The 12,715-nt window shown below is 34.8% G+C and overlaps 1 protein-coding gene across 2 annotated transcripts; it reads left to right on the forward strand.

Moving 5' to 3' along the window:
• The first annotated feature begins 5,409 nt into the window (after nucleotides 1-5,409).
• Nucleotides 5,410-9,672, forward strand: LOC130740339 (monosaccharide-sensing protein 2-like). Of its 2 annotated transcripts, XM_057592912.1 has the most exons (6): nucleotides 5,410-5,474; nucleotides 5,754-5,822; nucleotides 6,135-6,701; nucleotides 7,027-7,928; nucleotides 8,629-8,816; nucleotides 9,000-9,672. In XM_057592912.1, the coding sequence occupies exons 3-6, from the start codon at nucleotides 6,140-6,142 to the stop codon at nucleotides 9,454-9,456; spliced, it is 2,109 nt and encodes a 702-aa protein (XP_057448895.1). In that variant the 5' UTR covers nucleotides 5,410-5,474; nucleotides 5,754-5,822; nucleotides 6,135-6,139; the 3' UTR covers nucleotides 9,457-9,672. The 2 variants fall into 2 exon arrangements, with proteins under 2 accessions (XP_057448895.1, XP_057448894.1); XM_057592911.1 differs by having other exon boundaries at nucleotides 5,431-5,822.
• Nucleotides 9,673-12,715: the final 3,043 nt, after the last annotated feature.

Here is a 12,715-nt window from a genome sequence, read left to right on the forward strand (position 1 = left end):
AATTACAATATTTACTATGTACCTAACTCTAACATAACATATTATATTCTGTGAGTGAACCACATAGTGACAAGCCTCTGCACGCTGACAGATAGCCTGCGGCGGAGGGGCAGGGTAGGCTTTACCCTACGCCTGACCAAACGGAAGACAGCTGTGTTAATTCACATTCAAGTTAAAGCACATCACGTGCTTAGTTACCTGAACACGCATCATGCGTATCTGATGCGTCTCAGCAAAGGAGATGAGGGTAGAAGACAGGTGAGAAGGGACAGATGAGTGTACAAGAAAGGTCAGAAGGGACATATGAGATAAGACTTAAATATTTAATAAATATTTATAATTCATTAATAATCTTTTATTATCTACAAATAAATAAATAAATAATTAACAAATATAAATATTATTTCTAACAGAATAATATAATAACAAATATTAATAATTAAAAAATATTAATAATAAATGCATAATAAAAATATTTAAATATTATTTATTACAATATAATAAATAAAAATCAATTTTTTAATAAAAACAAATATTAATAAATAAAAAATATTTATTATTTTTTAGAAATAAATATAAATTATTTTGTTTATTGATATTATTTACAGTATAATACATAAAAACAAATTTGTTTTTTTTTTGGTAATAAAAAACAAATTTGATTTAAACGGACCTGAACAATTTTTTTTTGGCCCGGATTGAAGAGGCAAAAAAAATAAACCATCTGGGCCATGACAAAAATACATATACTTACAAAAACTTGGCCCACTTCGCTCGACCAGCTCCTTCATTCTTCATTTTCAAAAAAAAAAAACGTGCTCCTCCTTCAAGCATACCCAGATTATCCTGGGATTCATGTCTTCGCCATAACCTGGGTTTCATGTCTTCACCGTTATCCTTCAAGCACACCGAGATCCTCCCTTGTTTTAACACAAACAGAAAGTGTTACTGTTAGTATTCATTCAATCCAATAATTGAACAAAGTAACGAAAAAACCAAAAATACTTCGAATCACAAATTAACAAAGTGTTTGCAGGATAACATCTTCGCATCCCATACATGCACTACTTAATTTCAACACTTGAAATCTCTTATTTGAAAACCCCCAAATTCAACCCTAATTTCAGAATAATGTCAAATCCCTAATTTGAAAACCCCTAAATTCAACCCTAATTTCAGAATAATGTCAAATCCCTAATTTGAAAACCCCCAAATTCAACCCTAATTTCAAATTGACTTCAATTCAATAATTTGAAAACCCAAATTTCAACTCTAAAACGGATCAAAATCGCTTTAATCTGGCAGAACCCCAAAATTGAACCAAATAATTATCTCTTGTTCATGCAGTAATTATTTTCAAAATCACCTTAATCTGGAAAAAACCCAACAAAGAAAAACCAATTTCAGAACTCGAAAACGACACTTAGATCACCAACTTGTTTCAAAAATTTTAAATCCTAAACTTCAACAAGGAGAAGGGGATGAGAAATGAAGAACTTACACTTCGGTGGAATGAGAAAAGGAAACGCGATGTGTGACAAAGGGATTCGCTAGATCTGGAGACGAATCCACCCATGGAAACCGGATTCGATGTTGGGCTTCGAATGAAGGTGGGTTTTCAACGGATGGTGGGTATCAAGGGAGGTGGGTTTCGAGGAAGAGAACAGGCGACGCTGAACGAACGATCTCGGCCTTCGATGAAGGTGGTTGGAGGAAGAGGAAAGGCGACGAGAACGCTAGATCTGGAGGTGGGTTGCGATGAAGGTGGCCATGAACCCTAAAGAGTTCTCGAGAACAAAAGGCCAAATGGGTTTTTGTGTTTGATTTCTGGGGCGTATGGGTTGAAAATGAAAGTGATTTAGATCTGATTTTGAAAATTAAAGTGAGTGGGTAGTTGGAGTAATTGAAGTGAGTAAGTGGGAGACAATTAATGATTTGTTGGTGTAATTAGTAGGAGTAATTAAGTAATTAACTGATTTACCTTATCATTTTACCTCCCCAATTACCACTATGATTTACCTTCAATTAACTACTAATCTTTATTTACTAATTAAATCATTTATGGTTTATAAATTAATTATTTTGTTTTCAAATATTTAAAAAATACAATATTACCTATGGTATCAGGTCAACCGGGAGTGGTGTAACATTAGACCACAAAAAACTGGTCCATAATAAATAAATCCCAAAAATAGGAAATTAATTGAGAAATACAAATTTAAATTGTATGAAAGTGTCCCAGGGATCCATATGGGTTGGGTAAAGGAGGTCAAGGGATTATTATAACATATGTGAAGGTTTGTTTTTTCAATATGATATGGGAGATCGATTTCTTAAGCGTTTAGTAGTTTAGGGTTCGATCACTGAATGTTGTGTATGTATGGAAAATGATTTTCTATGAGAGGTCTATCAACTTAATGTGATCTCAAAACCTCGAGAGAATTAACATCATAGCTATCGGTTGTGGAATATCTTGGTACAACCATAAAAAAAAAAAAATATATATATATATATATATATATTTTAGTTTGGTTAGTATTCCCTTCTCTCATAAATTATTTTTTGGGGTTTTAGGGGCTTTTATAATCTTTAGGGTTTTAGTTTATTTGCTTGAGTGGAGATGTTTGTTTTCAATTTAGTTATGTGTATATAATATATATACAATGTGTATTGCTCTTTGAGCTAGACAACCATTTGGGTAACATTTTTTTTAAAAGGCACCTGACTAAACACATTATCAATACAATTACTTTCAAAAAATATTTTTTATTCCTCAATTTCTTTAAAAATACTATTTTATTCAAGCATCCATTAACAGCATTTCACATCAATGGATGCTTGGCCAAAACAATAATAACTCATGAACCAATGCACGAATATACGTGTCGAATAATTTTTTGGTTCCTACAGTTACAAACCCGTTTTTAAAATATTGTTTTAAGTTTTTCATAGTCGTGATTAGTTGAAAAAAACAAATGGGCTACTAAAAAATTGTGCATATAGATTGGACCTATTCATTTTTGTTTAAAATATGAATGATATTGGTCTTTTTTGGTATGCTGTGCTCAATTTCTTATCATGGACCTGGACATTTCAAGCCCATTAATTAAACGGTATGCTAAAATATATTGGGATTACTTTTTGCAAAGTTTTGAGAAAAAAAATCAAGTTGTGGAACTTTTTTTTTTTTTAAAGTCGTGGAACTGATTGCACTTCTGTAATTTATACATGGTTCAATACTTGAGCGGTACGTATAAAGAAGTATTTGTTAAAAAAATCTATTCATTTGATGTGGTTTTAAAGTCTCAAAAGATTAGTCTCGTTTTATGCAAGTAAATTGATTATATACTCAAAATTAAATTTTATCCTTTCAAAGTGATCCAATTTAATTTGGACTGAGTTACTTGTATTCCAAAACTAATAGAAATAGACTTCATTAATGCACGATTATATATGTGTAATGAGCAAAATATTCTTCAAATATTTTCATAGTATTTCTCAATTAATGTCCTAATTAAGATCACTGTGCATTAAGATCCATCAGAAAGTAATGAAGGTGGAAAATTTGAAGTGGACCAAATAAGGGGGCCTAAAATAGTATACACAAAGCTTCCCAATTCCCATGTTATTATCAGATAAAAAAGTCGGCTCAATAATATCTGCAAAAAAGGCACGTGTACTCAATGTTCATAGTACTAGTCATTATTATTTATTTATTTTATTTTATTGAAATCCGTATTAAGTACGTATATATACATACCACATGGGCAAATCAATGACTGCCACGTACGATCGTTGGTTGGTTGGGCTAAGAAAGGAGAACCAGAAATGAAACAGAAAACTTAACCTAACTCATTGGGAACGATAGACGTACGACTTTATTTTTTTAAAATCAAATGAGATGCATAAATATAAGAGTTTAATTTTGATGCACCGCCGTCAACCAATCAGATTTCAAAGATGTGAGAAAATCTCTCTTTTCATTTAATTTCTTTAATTGACGTGTCACATTCTTGAAATCTGATTGGTTGACGGTGTAAAAAAACTTTACACCGTCGGTGCATCAAACTTTTTCTCTAAATATAATGTATATTTAGGTAAGGATTTTTTTCATACAGATTAAGAAGTACTTTTTTTTTTTTTTATTGACTAAGGTATTCCACAGTGACAGCTGTGACACTAATCACAGCCCCACTATCAGCGCATTAAGCGGTATGAGCTGACCAAGAAGTTTTTTCTATTCGCAAGAGTTGGGATTAAAAAATACCTTATACAATGCAACATAATATTTTTCATATTATTTCCGATCACTTTCTCATTGTATCTCTTTATTTTTTCATGTCACATTACATATTACATCTCTCATTTTTTTTGTTTTTATATGTGGGAACATAGAGTTATTCATTAGAGCTTCTGCGCAAAACGGCAAAAGACGAAGCACATGATATTTCATCAAAAGTCAAAACTCAATATACGGATATCAAAATAAAGACATGAATTATTGAGATCCATTATCATGAATTATGAGTTATACATGAGTCGGTGTAGTTGATCTGCAAGAAAAATATCTTATTTCATTTTCATGACAAGAGCAGGCTGAAATCCTCCAAGTATTAATTAATTGAATTAGTCTTCTATTACAAAAAAGTATAGCAATCTAAATCTGAGTGGCAAGATCATGGTATCGTATCTTACTCTCCCTCTCAGCAGGCACCACGCTACAGAACACTCAGGCCACAGGGGCTCTACTTTTTTTTTTTTTTAATTCTTATGAAAAAATATTAGTACGAAATTCGTGTTATTTGGAATTTTTATTTTTTTAGCTCAAATTTTTTTGTTAATCAAAAATCTTATTTATGATGAGCTGAAAGGAATTAGTATAATTGATTATTGTTTTTGGAAAACAGTTTTTTATCTTACAAAATTAAAAAACTGACCTACGTTCAAACCTTCCTTAGTGCATAGACTTTTTTACAAAACAAAACGCAACTTATATTACTTTGTTCGGGTGCAGGTTTCACCAATACCAAACTCAAACTCAATCATATCGGGGGTTCGGGCGGGCACCCACAAACTCATGTTATATTGCCATCCCTAAACGAAAGAAACTAAAATAATTTTTTTTGCAAATAAGGACTAAAAAATATAAATGTAGGTACTAGGTAGGGACCAAAATTAAAACATCCATATTTTATAGGGACTAAAAATAGTTTAAGACCAATTCAAATGTTAATCATTACCATTGGAAATGCAATCGTGGCGTATTTACAGTCACAGCTAACGTGGAGACATGTCATTTTCACGTGTTTCTCACAAAAATGGTTACCATTAATCCTTTATTAAATTAAATATTTTGAGCTGGCACATTCTTTTGACCTTCAATTTAATTAATTAATCAAACAAATTGATTATAAACTCAAAAAGGAAAAAAACCATATTTGCAGTCTCGTACAGCTAAGTGTGAGGAGATTGAGGTTGAGACTTGAGATAGATATGTTTTGAATTTTGATTTGCTGATAATGCATCCATCCAACTTGGAACATCTGAAACTGAAACCAACAACACTCCAGCATGTTCAGTCAGAGACATGCCTGCACATACACATACACATACACATACACACAGCTATTTATCTTGTGAACACTGATTGCCTATCAAGATCTCACAATCACAATTGCTCCAAAGTTTTCAATCTGAGTACAAGTTATTGTTGGGTTTTGGATTTCTCTAACCAAATCAAAAAATGTTGCCAGTTGTGATTGTTGCAGTTGCTGCTACACTTGGGAATCTCCTGGTCGGATGGGATAGTTCAACAATTGCTGGTATGTTTTTTTTTTTTAATTTGGTTTTTTATAATTATCTGTTGTTTCAAGTGGTTTTGTAGATATCCATGTTGTGTTTGTGTGTGCTTATCTGAAAATCTAGAGCTCATGCATGTGTTATTGTGTGATAATAGATTTAGGATAATAGTTGTCTTTGGTTTTTGGTGGTATTCTGATTTGAGGACATGAGATTGAAATGCTTACCCTAATTCTGAAATGTTTAGGATGAAAAGTAGATAATGGTTAGTGTTGCAAAAAATTAGGTTAGATCTCATTACTAGAATTGAACAAACATGTTTGGTCTTCTTGCAGGGGGTATGACCTACATGAAGGTGGAATTCAACTTGGAGACAAATCCCACACTTGAAGGGTTAATCGTGGCCATGTCATTCATAACCGGAACCGTTGTTACAATCTTCTCTGGGACAGTATCTGATTTGGTTGGAAGGCGCCCTATGCTGATAACATCTTCTCTCATGTTTTTCGTTAGCGGATTGATAATGTTGTGGGCTCCTAATGTTAGTGTTGTTCTCTTGTCGAGGATACTTAACGGGGTTGCTGCTGCTCTTGCCGTCACTTTTAATCCTCTCTATATATCCGAGATCGCGCCGGCGGATATCAGAGGCCAATTGAACACTATTACACAGTTTGCTTGCTCTGGTGGAATGTTCTTGTCTTATATCTGGGTGTTCTCAATGTCCTTGATGCAATCGCCAAATTGGAGAGTCATGCTCAGTGTTATTTCTATTCCTTCTATTGTATATTTTGCTCTGGCCGTGTTTTATCTGCCTGAATCTCCAAGGTGGCTTGTGAGCAAAGGGCGAATCCGTGAGGCTGAAAAAGTTTTGCAAAGGCTTCGCAATGCTGAAGACGTTTCTGGTTAGGCATGATTTTCTCTTGTTGTTATTTTCAATTATCTGTATCATTATTTTCTATCGAGTGTGTGTTTGGTTTTCCATCGTAAACCGCAGAATCAATTCTGATACAGTTCTGCTAGAAGCTTAGAGTGAGTAGCTCTGCGTTTTTGTTTTAAAACAGGATTTCGCCACATTACCCTGTAAAAAACACTTTTTTCATAAATGTATCCAAACATAAAGCACTTTACTTTCAACTCACTTTTAATACAATCAATTTTACTAAAATCAATTTGTGACAACGCCGATCAAAAGATGCACTGATTAGGAGTTAATTTTTTTATCTATAGGGGAGTTGGCTTTGTTGGCGGAGGGTCTCAGCCCTGGGGGTGAAGACATTTCCATAGAAGAGTATGTAGTTGCTCCGGCCAGTGATTTCCTTGTGAACCAGGAAGCAGGGAAAGATTACATAAAGTTATATGGACCCAATGAGGGTGTTGCAATGGTTGCTCAACCAGTTACTGGACAGGGTAGCATGATGTCCCGCAGCATGTTGTCCCGCAGCATGTTGTCTCAGCAAGGAAGCTTTACATCTCAGGCTGCAGCTGGTTTTAAGGATCCTATTGTCAATCTCTTTGGAAGTTTGCATGAGAGTAATCTTGCTGAGAATGAAGGTTCACGCAGCATGCTAGTTACTCATGCCAACAGTATCTTTAGTGTGGGGGATCCAGAGTCCAGCCCCTTTGACACCAGTGACAACCTGCGTGCTCCGCTAATGTCATTTCAAGGCGGTGCTGGGGAGAAGGATAGGGCTTATGGATCCAAGGACATGTTAGGTATGGGGAGCAATAGCTATCTCAGAAGTAATAGCAGTTTGGTCCATGGAAATGCTGGCGAAACACCTAGAAGTACAAACATTGGCGGAGGCTGGCAATTGGTTTATAAATCAGCCGACGGTGGTGCTGGGGGTGGGAAAAGAGAAGGGCTCCAAAGGGTTTATTTGCATGCAGATCCTGCCGCAGTGTCTCACTCTCAACATGCTTCATTTGTTTCAACTTCTGGTTATGACATGGCGATAGATGGTGGTGAAGTTTATCAGGCTTCTGCTTTAGTCAGCCGGTCGGTTCTAGGTACTAACGATATATTGAAGATGCCTGAAGTTTCTGCAAAAGGTCCAAGTTGGAAAGGTCTGCTAGAACCAGGAGTCAAGCGTGCATTAGTGGTTGGGATAGGACTTCAAATTCTTCAACAGGTACAATTAGTTGGCATTGTATGAGTATTACATCACTTTACTATGTTGTATCCTGCTATAATCATGCATGCATTCATCATATAATTGGATAGTTATCCACATTTTAAAATTATGTTGGAAGTTGTTCTTTACCCACTATTAGTCTCTGCATTTTAGAGGATTAATAATCATAAAGTTAACTAGTGATGAGCTCTGGATTCTTGATATGACGATTCCATACTTTTAAGTCTTCTTCAAATGCATCTTTAGGTAATGTTTGATTTAGGCCAGAACATAAATTAAAAGCAGAGTAGAACAGGACATAAGGTAGGAAAAGTGATACATTTTGGTTCCACTTAAAATATTGGAATCAAAGAGAAGTAGAGAACAGAACAAAACACGTTGTCTTGTTCGATTCTGTCTGCGTGTCAAAAGCTACCATAATATGCATAATTACAATCTACTCTTACTTTGCAATTTCTTTACACGACAATGCCCCCATTATCTTAATTATTTTCCCTTTCCCCATTCTATCTGTCCTTCTTCATCATCTCATATTTCTGGCAATTTTGACAAAGTTCTTGGTTACATACTAAACATAGAGTTTCTAGGTGTGCATTTCCTCACAATTTAAAATTATCTAGAGCAAACAATATCAATGATGTACAAATGCATATACACTGGCTTCTTTTTTATTCTGAAAATACGATATATATTGCAGGCTGCTGGCATAAATGGGTTTCTATACTATGCTCCCCAGATTCTCCAGGAGGCGGGAGTAGGGTCTCTTCTGTCAAATTTGGGCATTAGTTCAACATCTGCTTCTTTTCTTGTAAATATCATCACAACATTCTGTATGCTTCCTTGTATAGCTATTTCTATAAAGCTCATGGATATTGCTGGCAGGAGGTATGTTTAAACTATGGTTTCTATATTTCATGTTAATTTGGTTTCTAATTCATGTTCGAAGTGAAAGCCTTAACCGTATTACTACAATGGCTTCATTGCTATTCCGCGTTTATAATCTATCTAGTGTCCTACTAGTGCAAGATTTGTCTCACTACAATGACTTTATATATTCTCTCATGGCAGGTCAATCATGCTGTATACAACACCCATTTTGATTGTTTGTCTCCTGATACTAGTGCTCCGCGAGTTCTTTTACCTCAGTTCGGTCCTCGATGCCGCAATAACCGCTGTTTGTGTTATCGTCTATGAAAGCGTCTTCTGCATGGGCATAGGTATTATTCCCAACATCATATGTGCCGAGATCTTCCCAACCAATGTTCGCGGAATCTGCATTTCTCTGACTTCCCTCACATATTGGGTTTGCACCTTGATAGTCACTTTGGCATTTCCCTATCTGCTCCAGCTCATAGGCCTCACTGGTGTCTTTTCACTATTTGTTGGTGGCTGCATTATTACATTGATATTTGTCTACTTGAAAGTGCCTGAAACAAAGGGCATGCCTTTGGAAGTCATCATCGAGTTTTTTGCTATTGGTGCAAAGCCTGGTACTGATCCTGCCACAATAGGAATCAAAGTTTGACATCATAGAGATATGATGATCATCTTCATAAGAAGCAGCATTAATCATTGATGAATTTAGAAGTATGGTTGGTTTTGATTCACCTGAAAGTGAGTTAAGAAGATTTTGTGGTTGATTGAAGCTATTTGGTGTTTGAACATAAATATCTAGTAGTTGTTTATTAGTTTAATTTACATGCTATGATTAATGATTAGAGAGAGTAGTGGTCCTTTTATATTCTTTTTGCCACTTCCATTCCTGGGCATTTGAGTTTTCTCCATGCTTTGCAGTGTTCTGGTGACATTTGAGGTTTGAAAAGGTTATCACAAATAATAGTTGTATTCTTAAATAAACGTTTCAGTTGAGGGCTCATTGTAGATGTTATCAGACACTAGAATTAAACAGGACAGCATGAGAGACACCTCAGAAAATTAGAACATGTACATGGAAACAATTGCTATTTTATCAATTGAAGCTATAGCCTATTACTAAAATGATAATATGCAACAGGTTACAGGAAAATTATATAAAATTAGTACTCAGCTATTAAAATTGGTACCATTCAGAATGCAATCCACCCAAGCAGCCCCCTTGAATAATTGGAATAATTGGAAACACTTTCTCAATAGCATGACCAGTTCCAAACAGGGACTGATCCACACATAAGATTTTGGGGGAATAACTACAGATTATGTCTGGGAAATAGTATTTTTGTTTTCAGATTTATTCGGATTCTTATGTGGTTTCTTGGGGCTTATCATCAAAGTTCATTTATGATACCAACTCCAAAAAAATACATTTTGGGCCAGAACTTGTTTAAATCTTCTTGCCCAAAATGTATCTTCATTTTAGAAAAAAAAAAAAGACATTTTAATCATTAATGAAAAGAAACTAAATATTTAAGTGTAATTATATGCATTTACATTAATATTTTTTAAATTAATCCTTAATTTAGTGTTACCAAATTTTTAGTTTTTTATTTAAAATCCCTTTAAGGTAGTACATCCAAACATGAAAAAAAAAAACACTTGAATGGAGAAGGAAACCTCAGGCCAGTCACTGATATTAAGAGTTCTAGTTGAAACCCCTTTGTAATTGTTAATTGATTCTGAGAAAAACTAAACTGATTTAAGCATGTCATTACACGTAGTTGGTTTTGTCAAAATTAAAAGAAACTGCTTTTAATAGTTTGAAGCAAGTACCCACCATATCATCTTTTCTGATTCTGGGAAAAGTAATTTGCAGGAGTCCAGCTATTAGATATGAGAATAATATGTTGATGTGTATATAACATTTCTCAGATCAATATCAAGTCGTTTTCCACCAATTCCCAGATCTTGTAAGCTCACATGGTAACCGAAAAAACGTCCAGATTCAAAGACAATAACAAGTTATAACGGATGAAGTGGATGTTTTATCACTTTTATGTATTCAACAAATCAATATTAACTTTTTAAGGTTTGAATATACTTTTTAGTTCCTAAAGATATAAGCTGTTCTGAATCTAGTGGCTTTTAAATTTTTCTATGTTTTTAGTGTGTGTGGTTGTGTTATGATTGGTGTGAAAGTAAAAGTCTTTTTATATTTAAACTATGTTTGGATTGATGCAAGATAATAAAATAAAATGAAAAGAAATACAATTGAATGGATCGGCATTTTAAGTTTTATTACTGTTCTTGTTGGCCCAAATACGAAATGATCCACTATTATTCTGGTTGTGGTTCAAACATGACTTGATGGTCAGTGTTAGTCAGGTTGGCCGGCCATGATGATTCAGTATAGATATACGATTAAGATCACAACATGACTTCTATTCTTCTAACCAATTGCCTAAACACAATAAGGTTAAAGCCTTAAATTTCAAGACGATTTGACGTGTCGCTGCTAGACAGATGTTATGGGAAATCAGGGCATAGTTTTAAGAGGATGAAGCAAGGGAGATAAAATTTGAAACTATGTGAATACCCACCTCATTAACCAAGTCTCCTGCGAAAAATAATTGGGAGACCGTTGGGCAATCTTCTCTCCTCCTAAATATGCACACTACTGCCATCACCAATTTGCCATAAACCTTCATTCTCAAATACAAAAGTTGACTGAAGGATGCTTGACTAAGCATGACTTAGGGGATGACCCTTCTTCACCCCCACTAAGACCACCATTAGAAAAATACATGGCCGTAAAAATTCGATTAAGTAAGGATTAAGAAAGAGTCAATAATTTGAAATTAAAATTGAATGTGTTTTTCCCACTGTTCCATTGAACTCAACAATTTTTCCAACCATAAATTGTGATGATATTTATGGAAAGTTGAAACTCACTACTATAAACAAAAATTATAAACAAAAATTAAAATGAGTTGTCTAAATGACCCAAGAAAAGTTTGGGTTAAATAACCCATCATCCAATCACATTGAAGATAAGTGAGTTGGAATTTCTATATTTTATTTTTTAATTTATTTCCAACTCACTTATATCCAATGTAATTGGATGATGAGTTATTTAACCCAAACTTTCTCATGTGTCATTTAGACAACCCCAAATTAAAATTTCCGTAACTGCTCTTGGTATTTTGGTACAAGTATTCCATTTTTATGCTTGGCTGGCTACTAGTTTATGAATGACGGAAGAAAAAGAGTAGACCTTCATTTTATTAATACTATTATTGAAGATATAACTAGTGTATGATGTAACATCCTGACCTGATGACTAGCCTCACGGTAACAACACGAGTCTTTTCAGCGCACTTTGTCCTCACTCGCACGCTTCCCGGGAAAACTTCCCAGGAGGTCACCCATCATAATATTGCTCCAAGGCTAGCACACTTAACCATGGAGTTCTTATGAGTTGGGCTCCCGAAAAGAAGTTGCAACTTGTTGTTATGAGTAGTACCAATCAAATCTCTTATGCCCTCCTCAACTGTATAGTCAGTCTCGGAATACCTCTTGTTCGGGTGTGAGATCGGTTCATTCATGTGCCCCTCCGCCTAGAAGCCTGCAAGAAGCCGCTCCTTGTCCGTGCCTCACTGCACCGGCGATCACTCCCCGCCCTCGTCGGCTCCGGGCGTCACATATGATGGATTCAATTCTCATCTCAAGTAAAGTGTGAACAAAAAGGAATTTATAGACATAATAAAAATGAAAAGAAAAAAGAAGTTTGGAATTTGGATAATGAAATTAATGATGAAGAAATATCATAAGCTTTATGCATGTCTCATCCGTTGACTCATTCACTCTACCCTTACTACAGAGGGAGGTTGAACTGTCCAATAAGAAAGAAA

This window comes from Lotus japonicus, chromosome 2 (assembly GCF_012489685.1).
Source record: "Lotus japonicus ecotype B-129 chromosome 2, LjGifu_v1.2".
NCBI classification, from domain to species: Eukaryota; Viridiplantae; Streptophyta; class Magnoliopsida; order Fabales; family Fabaceae; genus Lotus; species Lotus japonicus.

Coding starts and splice junctions, on each gene's coding strand:
- LOC130740339 (XM_057592911.1), top strand. CDS start 5,744: ATGTTGCCAGTTGTGATTGTTGCAGTTGCTGCTACACTTGGGAATCTC. Junction 5,823..6,134: donor GGATAGTTCAACAATTGCTG/GTATGTTTTTTT, acceptor GTCTTCTTGCAG/GGGGTATGACCTACATGAAG. Junction 7,929..8,628: donor GACTTCAAATTCTTCAACAG/GTACAATTAGTT, acceptor TATATATTGCAG/GCTGCTGGCATAAATGGGTT.